Source organism: Cucumis sativus, chromosome 6 (genome assembly GCF_000004075.3).
Source record: "Cucumis sativus cultivar 9930 chromosome 6, Cucumber_9930_V3, whole genome shotgun sequence".
In the NCBI taxonomy this organism is placed as follows: domain Eukaryota; kingdom Viridiplantae; phylum Streptophyta; class Magnoliopsida; order Cucurbitales; family Cucurbitaceae; genus Cucumis; species Cucumis sativus.
The window spans coordinates 9,608,336-9,630,595 of NC_026660.2; the positions used below are offsets into that span (position 1 = coordinate 9,608,336).

Genomic DNA, 22,260 nt, shown 5'->3' on the forward strand with positions numbered 1-22,260 from the left:
AAGGTTTTCTTGTTTCTTCAACCATTTATCATGTGCTCCTTTACTTTTTTTAGTTTAATCATATTGTTTTCTCATACGGTGATTATGCGTTGCCACTCCTATGCATCCAAACTTGCGACAATTTGTTCCTTAACTAATTTCTTCTTCTTTTCTTCCAATCCTACAATACAACAAACAACAGAGACTCTTATATTTTCTTTCAAGATTTAAGCCATATAAACACACATAAACGCATACTTCCGTAAATTTACAAAGTTTCAAAGTCTATTTGATGTGTTTTCTATCATCTTTTCTTAATTATCTTGAATAAAGATAAACATTTAATTTTTACGAGTTATATGTTCACCCATTGAGTTGATGATTTAACATATGTTTTAAGAATTTTGAATTAAAATGGGTATGTTTTAATTCACTATATCTTCTTTTGATGTAACGTTGGTATGATTTTAGTTTGTAGCATAACAACCAACACTACCATCATTCAATTAGCTGAGATGGTTATTTTATAAACTTTCTAACAAAAAAAAAATAAATGATATTTTAGTCTAAAAAGATTTTTCTCCAAAAAAAAAAAAATTATAAGAGAATTCTACCTACTACAAGTTTCAATATTTGTTATTCAAATTTCTCATCTCGATTATATTAAAGAAATAAAATACGACCCATTTTCTAGCTTCTTTATCACAACTAATCAAATTGAAATAGTATATTCTACGTATGAGTGTGATCTAGACCATAGACAATTACGAAATATATATAATAAACTTGTTTTTCTTACTATAAACTTTGTGTGCATTATACATTTTATCGTGGAAAAAGAAAATCATGTTTATTAATTGAGAAACTTCTAGATTTATTGTTGATAAGTATGAATATTAAATATAAGAAATAAAAGTATCTAATAAATACTTTTATGTTTCAATAATTAATGTTTGTGAGTTATGTATTTATATTTGAATAACAATGTAAAAATTTAAAATGTGAAACATCTAATAATGTAAACCATATAATAAAACAAACATTGTATGACAAAGCTACGAAACAAACAAAACACTGAATGAGCTCAGACCTTTTCCTTTAGAGTTTGAAAGTTTGATCGCTCATCCTCATGAGTGGTTATTGGGTAACGTTTATTCATAGAAATTATGAACAAACTAATAATCTTATTAATTTTTTGTTTTGAAAAAGAAGTAAAAAAGTTGCTATACTATCAAATATCCGAACAATATACGGGCCAAACGTGGGCCTGGATTTAAGAAACCGTGGGAAGGTTGGCCCACGTTATTCGGCCCAATGAGACACCGAATCCAAATTAAGATCCAACCCAGATAATAGGGTCGAATATCGGCGGGTTCATCCATTTCTTAAAATTACAAATCAATTTACGCAGTTAAAACTCAAAGCTCTTCCACGGGCAAAAATCCACCGGAAAAGACGACGGAAACGGCGGCAGAGTAGTGAAAATTTTGTAGTGTCTATTGTTTCTTAACATTGACGATGAAGCTTTAGCTTTAGCTGCGCATTTCAGTGTAATAACTCTATCCATGTCTGGATATCACATAAACCCCTAGCTTAAACCCCAGTTACCCACATCCCCATTTCAATTTTCACCTTATCTTCCCAATTGCAACTCAATTTCTTCGAGTATGGATGTTGTAACCCGTTACAGACCCAACCAACTTCTATCTCCCGCCACTCCGTTCCTCCAACAATCTCAAAATGTGATTCTTTTCACTCTTCCGGCCAAGCGGCGAGCTAAGTACTCCCGTCAGAGGGCAAAATTACGAGTTCTAGGATCCGCTGATGGTAATGCAGCTGATGAATCTCCTTTTGGAAGTTTCAGTAGGTCAGTTCGTCGTGGGTCCGAGAGATTCTGGTTGAATTTTGGCGAGTCTATTAGAAAGGAAACTGGGTTTGGTTTGAAGAATACTGATGGGAGGTTGGTTGAGTTTTTTGCGCGGGCGAATGAACGGTTAGAGAATATGGGACCTGAGCTGCAGAGGTTGAAGAATGAAACTTTACCGGAATTTATAACCTGGAATCGTTGGGATCGCTGGAAGGTAATCTTTGAATCCAATTCAAACACTGGTTTATTTATTTTGGTTTGAGAAGTTGAGTAAAAAATAGACATTGAATCATCTTCCTAAATTTAAAAGGCAACGTAGATGATGTAGCTTTTTATTCTAGTCACGTCTGTTTAAAGCCTCTCTTCGTGAATTATTTTTGTCTCCGACTGGTTCATAAATTGTCAGAGAAGACAGAAAACTTGAAATCCCAACAAGCGAAAGAAAGTTTCATAATTTTGATTATGGAAAATGCCATGCGATTGAAATTTGAAGTTATTTGCTATGGATTGTCTCAATTGCTCTGCATCTACAACTCTTTTGCAGGATTTCAAGAACTGGGAGCCAAAACGAGTGGGTGCTCTGTTTCTCTATGCTCTTGTGATGATTGTTTCTTGTCAAAGAATTTATATGTCAGTTCGAGTGCCATTCGTAAATCGCGAAAGACTAAAGCTAACAGAGGCTTATATGGAGGCATTGATTCCTGAGCCGTCTCCTAATAATATTAGAAAGTGAGCTTCAGTTTACTCTTTTCCAACTGTTGAAGCAATATATCAAGTAAAATACATATCTGTACGGTCAGATTCTTAATATTGTCTACCTGTGCTGCCTATTTATTCTATAGCAAAGGCAATGTACCACCCATATCTGTGCCTGCAGAAGTATATCTGCTTCACGGTTATCTGGTGATTACAGAATATTAAAATTTTTATTGGCGCTACATAATTCTTTTGTAATAAAGTCTAAGATCCCCTAATTCTTGTGTAAATATAAAACACATTAGATTATGACGGTTAGATGTTGAAAAGTTTCTAAGATAGGGATACTATCTCTGGCTTTACAGCACAATTTCAGTATCGCGTAATAATCTCTATACTTTTCTTTCATCCTCTCCTTCAGCAAGGAGCTTGATTCAAAGCTTCAATAAATGAACACACACACACACACATTTGAAATCTAACAGCGGTCGACCTAGCTTGAAACGTATGATATTCTTTATGCTGCTGCATGGAAAGGGTAAATTATAATGCCAGTAGGTTATTTCCTCTATTAAATATCTCAGGAGACTTTCAGAAATTTACAGATTTAAGACAAATATGCTTGATTGGAAAATGTTGGACTTGAGTTTAAGCTTCATTTTGGTTGTTCTCAGCTTTGCGTTGAAAGTCACAATTGGCCCTTGTACTGCCTGTGCAGGTTTAAGAAAGGGTTATGGAGGAAAACAATGCCTAAAGGTCTGAAAATAAAGAAATTTATTGAAGGAACTGACGGAACCCTTGTTCAAGATTCTTCTTATGTTGGAGAAGATGCATGGGATGATGATTCGGAGCTTCTGCAAGATAATGTTAAAAAGATTATTGACAGTGATGAAAAGATTAAGGGTGATGAAAAGGAGAAGATAAAGGAACAATTGGAGATATCAGGTTACGCTTTATAGATAAACTTGTGTATTTTTATTCTCTCTGTTGTTTATTCAGCATATTCTTAATGAATTCAATGCCTCGTTGAGAACCCAAACAATTTTTTTGTTGCAAGACATTTTTCAACTTTTTTTTCCTTCTTTAAAAAATATAATGTTTACATGAGAATAATGTCATTGTTTTATTTAGTTACACTGTACATGTACAGTTTTAGGCATATTTAAATTAGTGCAATTCTATTTAACTTGGTGTTGTGCAAGGTAGAAAAGACAAATGAATTTGTGCCATGGCTTCCATAAATTACAACTTGAGATTGTATTATTATTAAACCACCAATTCACTCAAAAGCTTAAGTTGGTGGTTGAAGACAAATTTAATTATATATCACCAACAATTATGACTTGTTTGAATTGAGCTTGTATTCTTCTACAGGATGAGCAGCCGTAGTACTGAAACTTTCATAAAAATTAGTAATCAAGCACTCTAATAGAGCATTGTAAATCTAGACACTATCGCAACTAAAAGGCCATAGAGAATTGTGGTATATTTTACTTAAAAATCTACCTATGGCTAGTGAGATACACTCAGTTTTTATTCTTCAAATCCAGAAACATTTATGCTTTACTCTACTCATTCAGGACAAAAGGACTCTGGAACTTGGCGTGAAAGGCTACAAACATGGAAGGAGATCCTTAGGAAAGAGAAATTAACTGAAGCTATAGATTCTCTGCGTGCTAAATATGTTGTTGAATTTGACATGAAAGAGGTTGAAAAGAGTCTTCGTAAGGACGTGGTAGAAAAAAAAACAGATACTCAAGGAACAAGGGCACTTTGGGTATCTAAGAGATGGTGGCATTATCGACCTAAACTTCCTTACACATACTTTCTTGACAAACTTGATTCCTCTGAGGTACAATGCTCTATTTTATATGCTTGCTTTTCTTGGCAATCCGATCTGACTTATTGGTGTTGACAGCTTTAAAGTGTTTTTTCTCCTGGGTTCTTAGTGTTTAATTTCTTTTAGTTCTTGTTCTTTCTTTTCTTTTTTTTGGGGGCAAGTATTTGAAGTTATGACTTCTGCTTAGAAAGTGGGTGATACATTAACTTACTGTATTTGTCTTTCATTAAAATATATATGGAAGCTTTTATAAAAAAGATAGCTATTTATATGGAAGCAAATTTAAATTGGGTATCAGTGAGTTATTATATCAGTTGCATTTGGAACAGAGTTAATTCTTAATGCCAGTAATAGCACAAACAAGCTTGTTTATTCCACTGTTGTCGCAGTCTCTCAGAAAAAAGTTATATATTTGCATTTGGCAATAATAATGTTTTCTATGTAATCTTGTATTTAGCTGGTTTACTCTGATGCTGTGGATTGTCTTAGGACAGGTTGCTGCTGTTGTCTTCACTGAGGACATGAAAAGATTGTTTGTAACAATGAAAGAAGGTTTTCCATTAGAGTATACTGTAAGTTTATTGCATGGATGTTATAGTGCCAGTTCATGGACTGTTTCTCTTGGGTATAACTTTGTTTATCGTTCTTACATTGAATAGGTTGATATTCCCCTTGATCCTTACTTGTTTGAGGCTATCACCGGTTCTGGAGTTGAAGTTGATCTTCTTCAGAAGCGCCAAATCCATTATTTTCTCAAAGTTCTGATTGCATTGCTGCCTGGACTATTGATCCTTTGGTTCATTAGAGAGTCTGTTATGCTTCTAAGTATTACTACTAAGCGTCTTCTTTATAAAAAGTACCAACAACTTTTTGACATGGAATATACAGAAAACTTTATCCTGGTAAGTTTTTGGTTATTTTCTTTCAGTTTGCCAATCGTGTATTCTTTGGTGTCCTTGTCTAATGTTTTCAGCGTCTGTCATTTTTATTTGGCCAGCCAATCGGGAATGTTGGTGATGGTGAAACAACATCAATGCACAAGGAAGTAGTTTTGGGTGGTGATGTTTGGGATCTTCTTGATGAATTGATGATTTATATCCAGAATCCTATGCAGTACTATGAAAAAAGGGTGCCGTTTGTGCGGGTAAATCTTCCCATTCTCTTTTCCTTAACCTTTTTCCATTCAGTGTGAAGCACGGTGGTTCTGTTGCCCTGTTCTCTGAATCTAAAAAAACGAACATGATAGAATTATATTTTTACTGTGGTTCACTGGGTTTATCTGATCTGTTTTGCTTCTTTTATTATTTTCCCTTTCTGTTATTTTGTACCATCTTATTGCTTGACAGTTGACAAGACGTATTTTGTCAATATATATATCAATGATATTCACTGTGGTTTTTGTCAGCACATCTTCTCACTTGTGTATGCCCTTATTGTATACCACTCATACAGAACTTGACTTCTTGCTTTTTGGGTAAAACAGGGTGTTCTTCTTTCTGGACCTCCAGGTACTGGGAAAACACTTTTTGCGAGGACACTTTCCAAGCAAAGTGGATTGCCCTTTGTGTATGCATCAGGGGCAGAGTTTACGGATAGTGAAAAAAGTGGTGCAGCAAGGATCAATGAGATATTTTCTATTGCAAGAAGAAATGTAGGCTATGTTACTTGAGTCTGTGTTTATTAATGAAGTTAGTTTTATTACTGTTTATTATTATTTTCATGATTCATATTTGGGAAAATATTGGTCTTTTGAAAGCTTCTCAATGGACTAAATATGCCCCTTCCCTTCTTTTCGAACCAATTAACTTTCTGTCTCAACCAATTTACTCACTGTTTCTCCATTTTCTCTCTCTAACATGGGAGTCCTTTCACGGGTCAATGATATTTTTTCTTGTTTAGAATAAAAACATGTCCCCTCTCTTGAAAAATGAATTACCAAATCATTTTGCAATTATCAGTTAGAATTGATCCTTCCGGATCAATGGCTCTTCTTGTTGCTAGTGGGATTCTTCTGTTTTTTTTTCCTTTTTTTGTATGGCTTTATATTCCCTTTTATTTCCCTCGTTGAAAGCTCAGTTGCCAAAGAGGAGAGGAAAAAGAAAAAACTAAAGCATTTTGGGTCAGCATCAATTTCTGCTTTTTTTTTTGTTGTCGTTGTTGAAAGAACTTCTTCTTCTTATCTAGGTAGATTGTAAATACTGATGTTTTAAAAATTAGTTTGAGTTTGCATGCAACGGGTTAACAAAGAAATGTCAGGAGGTTCTTTGAGTTTATCTGTAAAAGGCTTTATTTGATATTTTCTTTTCCATATTCCGTGCTGCAATCATAACTTTGACTCATTTATAGGAGACAATTATTACTCATCGCTGTCCTGTATGCAGGCTCCATCATTTATTTTTGTTGATGAAATTGATGCCATTGCTGGAAGGCATGCAAGAAATGATCCAAGAAGAAGAGCAACTTTTGAGGCTTTGATTGCCCAACTTGATGGCGAGTAAGTGTTTTATTTCAATGTTAGCATATGGATTTCTTTTTCACTGTGCATAACATGACTGAGCATATAAGTTGACCGAAATGGCTAAGACTATAATAGTATAACACCAGCGTAACTACTTGGGCTTTTCTATTGGAGGGGGTCGTAATAGAAAAGAGATGTGGAACACCCTTGAAGAGCGATTCAGATATAAAATCAACAAGTGGAGGAATGTGATTTTTAGGATCCCACCTGGATTATCTCAAGAAGAAAAGATGAACTCAAGAACACTTAAAAAGACCCCCCTCCATTGCTGTTCCTTTGATTCGTCATATTTGGAAGACTAAAATTTTGAAAAAGGTGAAATTTTTCTTATGGTCTCTCGCTTACAGAAGCCTTAACACTCGTGAGAAGCTACAAAAAAAAAAAAAAAATCAGTACACTATGCTTAGCCCCTCGACGTGTTGCCTTTGCTTCAAAGAAGAGGAAACCTTGGACCATTTATTTCTGCACTGTCTCTTTACTAAGAAAGCTTGGAACACTTTGTTTAGAATTTTTGATTTGGAGCTTCGTCTTCCTAGTAAGGTTGATAGTTGGATGATTGAAGGGCTCAACATTAGAGGTTATAGCTCGAAAGGAAGCATCTTATGGAGATGTGCTACTTGGTCCCTTTTGTGTTGCATTTGGAAAGAAAGGAATAGTAGAATTTTTTAAGATAGCTATAATTCTTTTGATTCTTTTTGGACTGTATTGCAACACACAACTTCTTGGTGGAGTACGGATTACACCAAACACTTTTGTAATTATAGCCTTTCAATGGTATTCAACAATTGGAAGACCATCATTTTTTAGTTTCTTCTAGGGAGGGCCCCCTTGTCTCTTGCCCCTAAGTTGTTCTTTTTTGTTATATGGATACACACGTTTCTTATCTAAAAAAATATAACACCAGCCTAACATAACTAGTAACTTAGTAAATGTTGTCACTTCACTTCCTAGCTAAGTCTGGATTTAGTTTAGTTTGCGTTTAGGAGTCATTTTGAAATTGTTAAAATCACTCGTCATATCCAAAATAAGTCTGAAGCATGCTTTTAATCATTTAAAATTGATTTATTTTTAATTTAACACTTTTTTAAATGCATTTTTTCATATCATCAAAATTGGTTTTGAACGATTAAAAACATGTTTTAGTGTGATTTTGAAAATAATGAAAATGGTTTGAATCATCTGAGAATCACTCTTAAACATGTCCTCGACCTTAATTGGAAGGTGTTCTTGAAATAGTTTTATGTGGTGTGCCCAACTGAGAATAACTCAATTATTTATGGCATTATTTCTCCAACCAAAATGTCAATAGTTTTAATTTTATTATTTATGGCATTATTTACCCTTTATTATCTTTGTTCTTTTCCATATTTGTAAGAGTTCTCTCTCCTATATAAGAAAACCTAAATTGCTTATATTCAACCAGACAAATATTTCTATTTCGTCAATTTAAGGTTTTGGGTCAATTAGTAATTTAACATATTAGATAACACGAAGTTCCAACTCAAAACCAATTGGCAATGAGAATGGTAGACCATCCATCTATCATATTAAGATTATGAGTTCCCTTCACTTTTCTAATATGAAATCTCTAATATGCCCCTTGAACCTCTTTTGGTTCACCATTTCTAGATTGGATCACAATTTTTTTGGGACTGTATGCATGTTTGGTCTTCATGGGCTCTAATGCTATATTTGAGGTTCCATCTTAAAACCAATTAGCAATGAGCAAAGTAACTCATTGATCTTATTAAGATTTTGAGGTAACTTGGTTTTTTGACGTGGGATCCTCAACATCATCCCTACATGTTATGCTAAAAAAGTTTACTGTACTGGGGCTTCCACTACTCTGGCTTTAGGTAGTTTTCTTTCTGCTCTGAGTATTTAATGTCGTATAGTGCAGTCCAATTGATATGAGATAAAAATTTCAGTCATATAAATTTAGGGATTGCAAACATTTTCAGCACTGCCCTCTTTAACTAATTAGTTTTATTGTCCGGTAATAATTAGGAAGGAAACAACTGGTATTGATCGATTCTCACTTAGACAAGCTGTGATATTCATCTGTGCAACCAATAGGCCTGATGAGTTAGACCTAGAATTTGTTCGTTCTGGACGCATTGATCGTCGCTTGTACATAGGATTGCCAGATGCAAAACAGAGAGTGAAAATATTTGGTGTGCACAGTGCAGGAAAGCAACTTGCAGAGGACATTGATTTTGGGAAGGTAAACTTGGTTTCTTCCTTTTTCAATCTGCTTTGGATTCTTTTTCGAACAGAAAATTGATTTCAAATTGCATGTCAAGCATATTTACACTAAAAATTTGATTCAAATGCATAGTGCTGTTTATTAAGATATCTCTCAAACAACTCCTTAACTGCTGTACATAGTTATTGGTTTTGGTGATCTAGCCACCATTCGCCCTAACATACTTCTCCCAATGGCTTGTTTTGTTTTCAAGTTTTCTAAATAGGTTATCTTTTGTGAGTTTAATAAATGTGTAGGGATTAAAAGTGGTGTTTCCTTTACAATTCACTAATCACTAGCCATTAATATATTTCATAAATTCAAGGTCAAAATTCAGAATTTTATAGAAAGAGGATTGGACAAGCTTCTATCTGAGTCCATTATAGCTTGTTCCTTCCCTTTTGCTGACTGAACTTTGAGAAGGCTTGACCATGAAGGGGTTTTTCTTTGTTTTGATTTGCAGTAGATATTGTCCTCTTCGTACAAGCAAAAAAGGGTTTATTACATATATTCTCTTTTGTTGAGAACAATGACCATCTAGTTATTTTATAGGTTTTTGAGGTGATAAGCCTGTGACTGGGTGTTAGGGAGGGGAAGAAAAGAACATGTTTACTGTTAGAAATAATTAGTCTAGGTCATGTTGAAAGCCCAAGGGTAGTTTGATAGACCCCTATTATTCATCAGTATAGTAGAAGAGGAAAGAAAAAAGAGAATGTTAGTATTAGCATGTGCGGGGAGAATAATCAAGTCGGTTAAGTGAGTTAGTTAGAATATGAAGTATAAATAGAATTGTATTTTTTGGGGGAAAGGCAGTCAAGCTTTGAGTCAAGAAAGTATTTGTGCACCTTTGAGAGATAGGGTAACAAAGAGGGAGATTATAATCAAATTGAGTTGTTCTCAGTTCGATCCTTTCATTTCATTTCATTGTTCTTGTAATCGAATACTATATTCAATATCAATAAAGTACTATTGATTGAACACAAGAAAGGGGTTCCACCATATTGGTATCAGAGCAGTAGTTTTGGGAAGGAGAATCACGATGGTACAAACACGCATCGAAGAGAGATTGGAAGCGCACGATCTAGAAATGTTTGGAATGAAGAAGGAACTAAGCAAATTACCGGCGATGGACAAGAAGTTGACGACGATCACGAAGAATATGGAAAGCCTTAGCGTGCAGACAGAAAAGACTCATTAGATGATTTTGATGTTTATGGAGTCGATAGTAAAGGAGTGTTCCGCCATGAGTGAAAAGATGGTCGAATCTAGCATGCGTGAAACAATGACGATAAGAACCAGAGGAGGTGAAGGCTCGTCAAGTAAAGAAAGCAAGGCGAAGCACAGGAAGGGAAAACAGAAGACGAAGACGGAAGTACTGAGTGAAACAAGTTCCAATACTTTACCCGCACCTAGTTTTTATCCCTGTACTAGGGTAAAATTGCGTCGTCTCTAATTCCAATAGTTGCTTTTTAAAATGTCACTGCTTCAAGCTGAAGTAGCAGTGTTGACTTGCTTTCTTTGGTCGCTTTATTAATATTTCGATTCTTAATGTTGCATTTTCTCGTTGAGGTTCAAATTAGTCTTGTATTTTTACTTACAATCACCATCTTGTACTCAACAGCTTGTCTACCGCACAGTTGGTTTTTCTGGAGCAGATATACGGAATCTTGTCAATGAGGCGGCAATAATGTCGGTATGCTACATATCTCTTAAATACCATCCTTTTGTTCTACATCTGATTCTGAAGTGTATAACTAATTGGGTTACACCTGGGATGCTTCTTTCTCTTTCTGATTGATGCGCCACACGAGTTAGGGGAAAAGGTTAACATAAGGTCTTTCCACCAACAACTAATACAAAAAGGGTGTGTATAAAGCACTCCTAGAGGAGGTTGTTAACTGCAGTGTCAGTTTTTTCATATATTTTAAATATTTTATAATCCTTTAATTTATCACTTTTTTCAGCTCTTAGCAACATGAAAACTCTTGTTGGTGGAGATAACCTTCCGCACATATATCCTTAGGGGGGCAGTATTTGCATATAGTAATTAGTACACATTATTTTGCAGACTCTTATTTTGTTTTTCCTCATCTCTCATTCTCAAGCTGTGAAGGCTGTTTGACCGTTGTAAATTTCTTTCGTTTGATGGTCTCCAAATAGGCCACAAAGATGTCATATGAATATTTGTAATCTATTTCATCATTTCAGCACTATTGTGTGTTCTTTTTTATTTTCAACTTTTAAGTATACGAATGGGTCACTTAAATATCTTGGAATGGTATTTGAAGCTACCAACGCTTCTTGCTTGTTAGTAGAGACTCTGTTTACTCTTCACTTCTGATGTTTGATCTTGTAATTAGTACACATTATTTTGCAGACTCTTATTTTGTTTTTCCTCATCTCTCATTCTCAAGCTGTGAAGGCTGTTTGACCGTTGTAAATTTCTTTCGTTTGATGGTCTCCAAATAGGCCACAAAGATGTCATATGAATATTTGTAATCTATTTCATCATTTCAGCACTATTGTGTGTTCTTTTTTATTTTCAACTTTTAAGTATACGAATGGGTCACTTAAATATCTTGGAGTGGTATTTGAAGCTACCAACGCTTCTTGCTTGTTAGTAGAGACTCTGTTTACTCTTCACTTCTGACGTTTGATCTTGTCTGGATACCAGGTGAGGAAGGGACATTCTAGGATCAACCAACAAGACCTTGTTGATGTTTTAGACAAACAACTGCTTGAGGGTATGGGTGTACTTCTCACCGCAGAAGAGCAACAGAAATGTGAAGAAAGAGTATAACTTGCTCTCGTTCTTTTTTTTTCTTTTTTTTTTTTTCACTTTTTGTGTGTGTGTGTTGGGTGGTGGGGGTGGGTGGGGGGTGTATTCTAATAGAGATTGACTGTTTATGGAACTATGGTCATTATTATTGAATCATTGGTAATATTACCTTTTGGTGACTGCACAACAGGTGTCCATAGAAAAAAGGAGACTGCTGGCTGTACATGAAGCTGGTCATATATTGTTAGCACACTTGTTTCCTCGTTTTGATTGGCATGCCTTTTCTCAGCTTCTACCAGGGGGCAAGGTGATTATTTCTTCCATAAAATTTGAATGCAGACGCCACTTGTTCTGTTGGAAGGATTATATATTAACATGTTTTTCTTTCAACATTAGGAAACAGCAATTTCTGTTTTCTTCCCTCGAGAAGATATGGTTGGTCAAGGTTACACCACCTTCGGTTACTTGAAAATGCAAATGGTAGTTGCTCATGGAGGACGCTGTGCTGAGCGTCTTATATTTGGTAATGACATAACTGATGGAGGAAAGGATGACCTAGAAAAAATAACGAAGGTTGATACTTCTAGTCTTATTTGTGGAAAAATTTGAAAAATTATTACTATATTGGATAATCTGAAACAGAACTTACTGCCGTGGGTTTTAATACTAAATAAAATTTTACAATTATTTCCTTACACTCAAGATGCTGTAAACTGCTTAGCATATAAAGCTGGAATCTGGGAGTTTTTCTTTGCTCTAAAGGAATTATCTTAAAATTATTTTCTTAATTATCTTAAGTTAAACTTCTTCAGTTCCTTATGTTTCCAGATTGCTAGGGAGATGGTAATCAGTCCTCAGAATTCAAGACTTGGTCTTGCTGCCTTAACGAAGAAGTTTGGGATGACAGATCAACCAGATAATCCAGATGGCGAATTGATTAGATATACGGTGATCTTTTTCTCTAGTGGTTAAAAGGACGACAAAAAAACCCAAAATTATTCATTTTTGATTTTGTAGCTTCATCTAACGGACTTATCTTCTGCATTTTCTTGTCAGTGGGATGATCCACGAGTGACTCCGGTCAACATGACACTTGAATTGTCTGAGTTATTTTCACGGGAGTTGGCAAGGGTACGTTTAGTTGCTTCAAATCTCCCTTGACTGTATCATATTGTGCTATGAAGAGACTACATGCATGACATGATTCACATCATTGCATCAATCTAACTTGTAGCTAAACACCAAAATAGTAAACGAAAATACAATACAAGGGCATCTTGCCAATATGCAAATATTTATAGCAAAAAGTAATTGGAAAATTCACGTCCATAAACTACTTGAAAATTTGTATGATAGCTAGTATTTTTATCTCATGCATACCATAGATTTCCATCATTGTCACAAAATTAGAAATGTCCCAAGATGCAAGTCTATAAACAATCAAGTGTACTATGTAATCAATTGTCGATATAGCCAATAATTTGTTATTCTAGAACAAGAGCTATGTTAACAATATTTCTTAAATACACTTGCTGGTTTTGTGGTATAAAATTATCCTCCGGCTCACTAGAAAAAGCAGAAAGAAAAGAGAAGAAAAAGGAAAACCTTTGAATGATCTTTGGAGCTCATCTTTAAGTATGAGTACTTTTCTGCAGTATATTGAAGAGACTGAAGAATTGGCGATGAACGGTTTGAGGGAAAACAAACACATACTGGATATGATTACCGAGGAGCTGCTGAATAAGTCTAGAATGACTGGATTGGTAAGTTGTTAACGTCTACTTTGCTTGCTTGCATCAAATTGGAATGCAGTTTTGTTTACAGTATTGACTTAATCCCCCAAACCTCCGTTCCACAAAAGAGATACAAGAGACACGTACACAAGCAGGCACACACGTTCACCGATACATAAATCCAGATTAAAGCATCCCTGAATACGAAAGATGGTTAGATGAAAAGGCCATTAGTATCAATTAAAATGTATTCTCTACTGTGACATGAGCAAAATATCAAAATCTTGTCCATTTATACTACTATCTTGTAATATGAAACAATATCGACGGACAAATACCTGCTTACAAAAGGGGGATGGAGAACAGGGGCGTTTATAAAAAACTATGAATCTAGAATTTGAAATTATTTTCTTTGCCATTGCTTCTTTTGGTTCAATCATTATTGATAGTATTAGTGCCAGAGGAGCTTTTATTTTACTTTTTTGGATTTAAACTGAAATCATTTTTAACCGATCGAATTATCATTCCCCTGCTCACTCCCTTTTGTAGGAAGTTATAGAGAAAATGAAGGACCTGGCGCCATCCATGTTTGAGGACTTCATCAAGCCAATTCAGATAGACTTGGATGTGGTAATCTCATTTCTTTTTGTTTCAATCAACTAAGAGAGTGTTTAATTTTGAAAATTAGTTATTTTGAAAAAAGTTGAAGTGTTTGGCAACTACTCAAAATAAGTTTTGAAACATTTCTAAATTATATTTTAAACTCTTTTTATTAAAATAGTTCATAAAAATGATTGTTTTGAAAAACACTGTATTCTTTAGTTAATCCAAACTTGCCCTAAATATGTGGAGAAGAGCCTAGTTTGAACAAAGATTATATAGGTTACCCAACTGTCTAAGGAGATAAGCATTTCGCTGCTTTTCTTTTATGCTCACTTTCATCTAGACATAATTTTTTCTAACAAAATCAAGCAGTTGATCTTAAACTTAAGGGATGGGACAATTTTAAATTGGAATTTCTGTCTAGGAGGGAGCACTGCCACATAAGGATAAACTGCGATACCAACCTCTGGTCATATACCCCGCACCGCTGCACAGATGTTGAAGGGGCTGTTTCTGTTCTTGGTGTTGCTTTGTTTTGATGTTGGTGGATGCAGTCAAGAGACAACAACGGGAGGAGCTAAGCGGAGGCCCTTGCTTTATGCATAATTGAACATCTCAAGTGATTGTATGGTGCATCGGCCTCGACCTCGACGTCGACATAATAAGAGAAAATCAAATGTCAGTCTTCTTGAGGATTGTGGGCTGAAGCATCAAGAGTTTAGCTATGAACTTGTACACCTTTGTATTGTATTCTTTCTTTATTTAGCAATTCTAATTTATAAGTAAGATGACTGCCATTAGAGCAATCAACATGTTTCAGGAAGTACAATCTCTGGCATCTTGATTGTTGGCATTTATTGGAGGGTAGCTTAATGCAATGGATAAATGTACAAGGTTTTGTAACTATGGTTGTAGATCTTGCTTTTGTAGTAGTTGAATTAAAATAACAAATAAAAATGACCAAATGTCAATTGAGCTATAAACTCACAGCTTCCTAACTCAAATTTATATTAAAGTTTTTAAATTTTTTATTTTGCTTCATAAAATTTTAATACTATAGTTGAAACTATCATCTTTCATCAATTTTAGTTTAGAGTAACTGTTGAAGTTTGAAAATTTTAAATGGGTTGGGAGATATTCTCAACCCAATCCATTTTTTCGAGTTGGTTGGATTGGCAACTCGAATTAAGTTTACAACTCAGCGGGTAGAAAATAAGTTGGGTTGTCAGATTTGTTTTCTCTAAATTTTAATGTTTGTAAATGAAAATCAGCATAAATCAAATATGTTTTGCATCAAGTTAAGCTACAACAAAAAACAAAAAAAAAATCTCAAAACACATAAGATCGTTTAACTTTTATTAAATAAATAAATTATAAATGTATATATAAATTGGAGGGTTAGGTTGGGTTGACTCGAATTTTTCATCTCTTCAACTTGAGACCCAATCCAACTTGAAAAGAATCAAAATTTTCAATCCAATCCACATTTTAAACTAACCTAATCCAATTCATATGATATGGGTGGAGTAGTTTGGGTTGTCGGCTTATTCTTACTCCTACATTTAATCTTTGAAGGTCTTAAAGTTTTTGTTGAGTTTTATGTCCTAAAATTTGTGATTTGTGAATGTTAACTTACTATATTATTCAATAAAGTTGTTATTTAATAAGTGATTTGCTCATTTTAAATTGTGAAGCTAATAAACTAAGGTTCCTTGACTACAAATATTTAAACTTAATAAAGTGACATAAAAGTGAATTAAGTTTGAGTTGGTAGTCTAAATGATCTATGATATAGGAATAAGGTTGAACACCTTATTTTGGGACATTATAGATGTAACCCACTTTGTATTTAGTGCAAACGATGTGATCATAAATCGTTCATGTAGAGACGTGTAAGTGGGTCATTCTATGTAAAGAGTTTACATAAGATCGGACCATGACATAGTTAGTTTACTATATAACAACATTTATTATCTAAAACTAGCTATCTCGACTTCGATAGTCTATGTAATTTGATCTTAATCCTAATCTAACTATGAAATCCTTATTTATACTTACTTATTTTCAAATTTATAATTGTGAGGATAACTCAACAACACTTGTCCGAATTCATTCCTATCCGCTTCTAGAGATGGTAAAGAGGTTTTTTTTCTTATGTACTGACTTTAGGACTTGAACAAGAGGCCACACCCTTTCATTGAACCATAAGAGATTCGATTTAGTAGTTAAACTATAAATCAATTGTTCATTAAAAACAACGAAACTTAAGGGACCAAAATTAAACTTAAAAAAGTGTGATCAAAGAATTCAAATTGATCAAATTCATTTAGAGGATAAAGTGTTGATAATATTCAATATAATTAACGATTACAAATTGGAAGAGAAATGATATTTAAATAAGATTTACGTATAAATTCAAATAGGAATTTGAATTAAGTCAATTGAATTCATCGAGATGAATGATTAAAATAATAATTTAATATTTGATATTAAATTTGAATTAATTAAAATTGAATTTATCAATTATTTTGATTAATTATGATTTTATTTAACTAAATAGAATATTGATAAAATTGGAAATTTGAGAAAAATTTGGGTTTGAAATTGGAAGCCAACAAAAGTAAGTGAGTTTCTCCAACCAAAGTGGGAGGGTGAATAAGGTGCTTCAATGGTCAAATGTTATTCCCTTAACCTCCCTGCAGATTTCATTCCATTTCATTTCATTAACATTCAAGTTGAATTTAAACCACAGACTTCTTACTCAAGAATTCTTTCTTTAAAATATTTCTTAAATCGATCACAAATTTGATCCCACAACTAAGTTCTAGGTCTTAAAAGATATTGAGGATGGTCTTACAAGAATTTGAGATAAACTTTTATGGCATTCTTTTTTTTGTATTCTTTTCAATAATTTTGGTAAGGCAAGCAAAAATATAAAAGAATATTTAAGTTTAATGCTGAAAAAGCCAAAACTTATGTAAATTTAAACCTTATAATATAATATTCCTATAGATGTTTATGGTGACTTAGGGTATGGGGTATCGGCTTACCTTGCCGTCGCTTCTCTTCCTCGCCTTTGACTGACTTTTCATACGCTGATTTTGCCCTAATTTAACGGTTCGCACTTTTGCACGGCGCCAATCCTTCGAAATTTTGCTCCAATTTTTCAAACCTGCAAACCCTTTGGATTCTTGTTCCATGGATCAAGAAGTAATTGTCGACCGGAATTTCCCGCTTTTCTCAAAACCCCATCGGAAAAAGCATAAACCTTCCGAAAACCCTACCGCCGTCCCGAACGTTGCTCCGAAAAAGTCTCTTCAGATTGAGAAATCCACAGAACTTACCACTAAATCCACCAACAATATCACATTTGCCGACCTGGGATTGTCGGAATGGATCATCCAGACCTGCAAAGAATTGGTTATGAAGAAGCCCACGGCTGTTCAAACCCACTGCATCCCTAAGATTCTTGCTGGCCTCGACGTACTTGGTATTGCTCAAACTGGGAGTGGGAAGACTGCTGCCTTTGCGTTGCCTATTCTTCAACGACTTTCAGAGACCCCTTTTGGTGTATTTGCGTTGGTGGTTACTCCCACTAGGGAACTGGCCTATCAATTGGCTGAGCAGTTTAGAGCACTTGGTTCCTGCTTGAATTTGCGATGCTCTGTGGTTGTTGGAGGAATGGATATGTTGAACCAGACGCAGAGTTTGTTGAAGAGACCTCATATTGTAATTGCAACGCCGGGGCGGATTAAGGTATTACTGGAGGATAATCCTGATATCCCTGTCGTCTTCTCCAAGACTAAGGTTCGTTAAATTGGTTCTTCGTTCGTTTCTATTATAGATGTGGGACTAGCTAATTTGAATTTGGTTAGTATTGAAAGGTCAGATGATTAATGGGTATTGGTAGATGAACAGAAATGCCATATATTTTTTTACATTTGTTTTGAAATGAAACGATGAAAGGGGGAAAAATCATCCAAGTTCTACATGGGGCTAATGGCTAATGAGTGAGAACTTTCCAGTTCAGGAGTTGAGATTCTGAGTTTTTTCAATTTTGTTCTATTGCACACAAGACGAGATATATTATTGGTGGTAACTAAGATAAAGAAAGTGATTTTTTATACTATGCTTGGGAGTGATTGTGAAATTGTTAACTTCGCTTTTGTGGTGTTTAGATCACGCTCTGAAAAACACTTGCAACTAATTGAGCATTTAAGTTTATACTTTTAAATTTAATTTAAATGTCATGAAAATTGGTTTTGAACTATTAAAAACATGTTTTCAAGTGATTTTGGCATGAAAATTGGTTTTGAACTATTAAAAACATGTTTTCAAGTGATTTTGGCTTCTTTTTCTCATGCACGAGGAAGCTGTTTGTTGTTTCATAGTTGCTTGTCATGTTTGTAACGTTCATGTTCTCATATCTGCATAACCCCATAACTGCAAAACTTCTCATTTTTTTTTGGATAATGACCAAGCAGCTCATGTTCGTGACTTTTTTATTATCCATTGATACTTCAGTTCTTAGTTCTGGATGAAGCAGATAGAGTATTAGATGTTGGCTTTGAAGAAGAGTTGAAAGTAATCTTCCAATGCTTGCCACGTAACCGTCAAACTCTATTATTCTCTGCAACGATGACAAAGGATCTGGAAACACTGCACAAGCTTTCTGCAAACAAGGCATACTTTTACGAGGCTTATGAAGGGTTCAAGACAGTTGATATGCTCAAGCAGCAATATGTATTTATACCCAAGGATGTGAAGGATCTGTATTTATTACATCTTTTGTCTAAAATGGAAGACATGGGTATTCGATCAGCAATTATATTTGTCCAAACTTGCAAGTATGCATTTTTTGGCCTTCACCTCCTTATTCTCTGTCTATCTCTCCCCCACAGTATTCATATGAACATTGGCATAGGTTTTAACTTTCAAATCTTATTAACTTAGCATTGTAAAAGCTTTAATTAATTGATTTCTTTAACTACTCTACCTAAAGCTGGTGTTTATTCTTTCCTCCAACTGTATGCAGAAGTTGTCACCTATTAGGGTTGTTGCTTGAAGCACTTGATCAGGAGGTGGCGGCATTGCATTCAGTTAAGTCACAGTCTGAGAGGCTTGCTGCACTATATCGGTTTAAATCAGGACGAGTTCCTGTGTTGCTTGCAACTGATGTTGCTAGTCGAGGTTTGGATATTCCAACAGTTGATCTTGTTATCAACTACGATATTCCAAGGTGGGCTTTTAAATTGATTTCTTCTGCTTACATTAGAAGTGTTCTCAAAATGTTTTGTGACATAATATAGTGGCATTTTAATTCAGGTTCCCAAGAGATTATGTTCACCGAGTGGGACGTACGGCACGTGCAGGCAGAGGAGGATTGGCTGTGAGCTTTATTACCCAGGTGGGTGTTACTAATGTGGTGGATTATTGTAACATTTCAATTCAGCATGTTTCTTGGAGATGAGCTCAACATCAAATGTTAAAAAGTTTCTTAAAGAAGTCGCTTTTCATATGTAGTGTGAATGGTTATCAGTAAGCTACATCACGCTTGTAATATCATATAGTAACTGTTCTTGCTATTTCTTCCATATTAAACATTCTCCAGTTTACGTGGGTTATTTATTTTAAAAAATATGGGTAATAGGACAATCAATGTGGGGGTATGAAATTTGAACCTCCGACTCTTAGGAAAAAATGTATGTGTACATGCAAATTATGCCTGAGCTACGCTCATGTTGGCAAATCTGTGCAATGTTAAAATGGATTTGTAATCAAGGTTATATTATTATTACTGTCATGCAATTGCAAAATCTACCACGCTATATCCATGCAGAAAAGTTATAAATTGCATATGTTTTTTGTCTTCATCTCTTTAAGCAAATGCTTTTCCTGAGTTATATTTGTTTCCTTACACTTAAACATGAATTCTGTTTGCAGAATGATGTGCACCTTATTCATGAAATAGAGGCCAATCTTGGAAAGCAATTGGAGATTTTTGAATGCAAGGAGAACGAAGTGCTTGAAAATATCACCAAGGTAAGTTTTGGATGCTTTGACTATTTTCCTCCTTCAACGCAATGACAGAACTTTGGATGCGAAATAAATTTCTGTATTTTATACCGCTTGCCAATTGAACTTGAAGCCAATTTAACGTTGGAGGGAAAAACAATTTCCTGCTCTCCTATTCGATCACCATGGAGTTCTTACCACAAAAGTTATTTATAGTGAAACTGTTTTGTTATCTTGCAACACTGGTGACAAGACAACATCTGTTTTTTGAGGGATCATCTGTGCATCAGGACGCATGCGTTTGATCATCTCATTCATTCTACTTCATAACATTCATCTGACAATCAGATGATATTTGGTTTTTGCATTTCTTGTCATTATATTGAGAGGCCATGGAGTTTGATTCATCTTGTAACGTTTATACACAGGTTTACAAAGCTAGACATGTGGCAAAAATGAAGATGGTGGATGGTGGATTTGAGGAGAAAGTGAAAGAACGAAAGAAACAGAAAAGAAAAACATTGGCAGAGAAAGGATTATTGAAGAAACGGAACAAAAGGAGAAGAAAAGAAAAAACTTCCGAGTAATTGGCAGTTGGTTGTATGAGAATCTCAACTACCATCATCAAAATTTTGATATTGCTTAATTTTAATGTGTAATTATTTTCCCAGCGGTTTAGTGTCTTTTGGCTCTTCCCTTAGAAAATTCCATAGAGAGATAGAATAATGGTAGGGGGGGTCCTATAAACTTGTTAGTATTTTTTTCTCTTTAATATGTTTGTACCATAGTTTTTTAAATTTTGATTACCTAACCTTGCGTCCCATTTTGTTTTGTTTTCTATTTTTCAAAAGGCTGTATGCCTTTTTTCTCAATTAGAAAATGAGAATATTCTTAGGCTCTTTCTTTTTCTCTCAGAAAACTTAACTTTTACTTAAACACTTCATGAAAAAAATGTTACAAAAGTTATTTTGAATTGTTATCAAATGCTTAAATTTGACTCAAAATGATTTATTTTAAATGAAAATTATTATAAACGATAATTGTTAAAAATATTTATGTAGTATAATATAATTTTTATCAATAGAATACGAAAAATTGTTATATTAAGTAAATATTTTGGTTAATTTTACTCTATTTTATAATACTCATTTGGTAAATTGAACACTTAAAAATGTATTTTAGTTGGTTTTTCTCTGATTTTTATTTTAAACCACTTTTTAACGATTGAATGATACTATCTATTTTTAGTTTCAATTTTTGTTCATTTTCTTCTCATCGTTTTTGTGCTAGATCTATTAAAATCTGTTGGTTTATATATATATGTATGTATTAAAAGTAGCTATTTTATTTGCTGTATGCGAAAATTTGATCACATAGGAACAGAGAAAAGTTGCATGAACTGCAATTAAAATAGCATTTTGGAAAATTTCTATGATCTTCATTCAAATCTTTTTGAAGAGAACTGTATACGCAAAATGAGAACATGTAAGATTTGAATTTTTCCAATAAAAAAAAAACAAAAAAAGTAACCCTTTCAACCAAGTTATGAAGTTTCAATGTCAACGATTTTTAGCTTTTAAAATTATAGAAATATATCATACAGTCGGAAAAGAAATATATGATTCAGAGCAAAAGGTATAAATTTAATAGCAATTGAAAGAATAGTCTCCCAAAGAAAAGAAAAGAAAAACTGAATTTAAAAGTTCAAAGGAACCAAACTATAAATTTTGAAAGAGGGGTAGAGGTACAACATAACAACAAACGAGACCAAGAAGCTGCTGGTGAGTTCCAAAACAGACATTTAAACTCAAATAAGAAATATAAGATTTTACCTCACTAAGAAAGTCAATGGATTATGGATTATGGATTGAATTGGCTTTCTAAATAACTATAGACACCTTTTTTAAAGAAACTTATAACCACTTAAAATGTCAATTCAAAGAATATTTCACAACCGCACTACAAATCACAACATATTAACTAAC

General features: G+C 34.1%; 2 protein-coding genes across 2 annotated transcripts; both read left to right on the forward strand.

The window, feature by feature from the left end:
* Positions 1-1,369: 1,369 nt before the first annotated feature.
* LOC101215439 (ATP-dependent zinc metalloprotease FTSH 12, chloroplastic) lies at positions 1,370-15,243 on the forward strand. The gene is made up of 19 exons (XM_004139855.3): positions 1,370-2,060; positions 2,391-2,575; positions 3,261-3,487; positions 4,123-4,394; positions 4,877-4,954; positions 5,042-5,284; positions 5,380-5,526; positions 5,866-6,033; positions 6,764-6,876; positions 8,908-9,124; positions 10,767-10,838; positions 11,820-11,939; positions 12,115-12,231; positions 12,321-12,497; positions 12,753-12,872; positions 12,981-13,055; positions 13,580-13,687; positions 14,207-14,287; positions 14,685-15,243. The coding sequence occupies exons 1-19, from the start codon at positions 1,647-1,649 to the stop codon at positions 14,760-14,762; spliced, it is 3,012 nt and encodes a 1,003-aa protein (XP_004139903.1). The 5' UTR covers positions 1,370-1,646; the 3' UTR covers positions 14,763-15,243.
* Positions 15,244-17,268: 2,025 nt separating this feature from the next.
* LOC101215196 (DEAD-box ATP-dependent RNA helicase 36) lies at positions 17,269-21,174 on the forward strand. Its single transcript, XM_004139854.3, has 6 exons — positions 17,269-18,067; positions 18,785-19,107; positions 19,296-19,499; positions 19,586-19,667; positions 20,204-20,302; positions 20,704-21,174. Exons 1-6 carry the CDS (start codon positions 17,459-17,461, stop codon positions 20,860-20,862), a joined length of 1,476 nt encoding a protein of 491 aa, XP_004139902.1. The 5' UTR covers positions 17,269-17,458; the 3' UTR covers positions 20,863-21,174.
* The last annotated feature ends 1,086 nt before the right edge of the window (positions 21,175-22,260 follow it).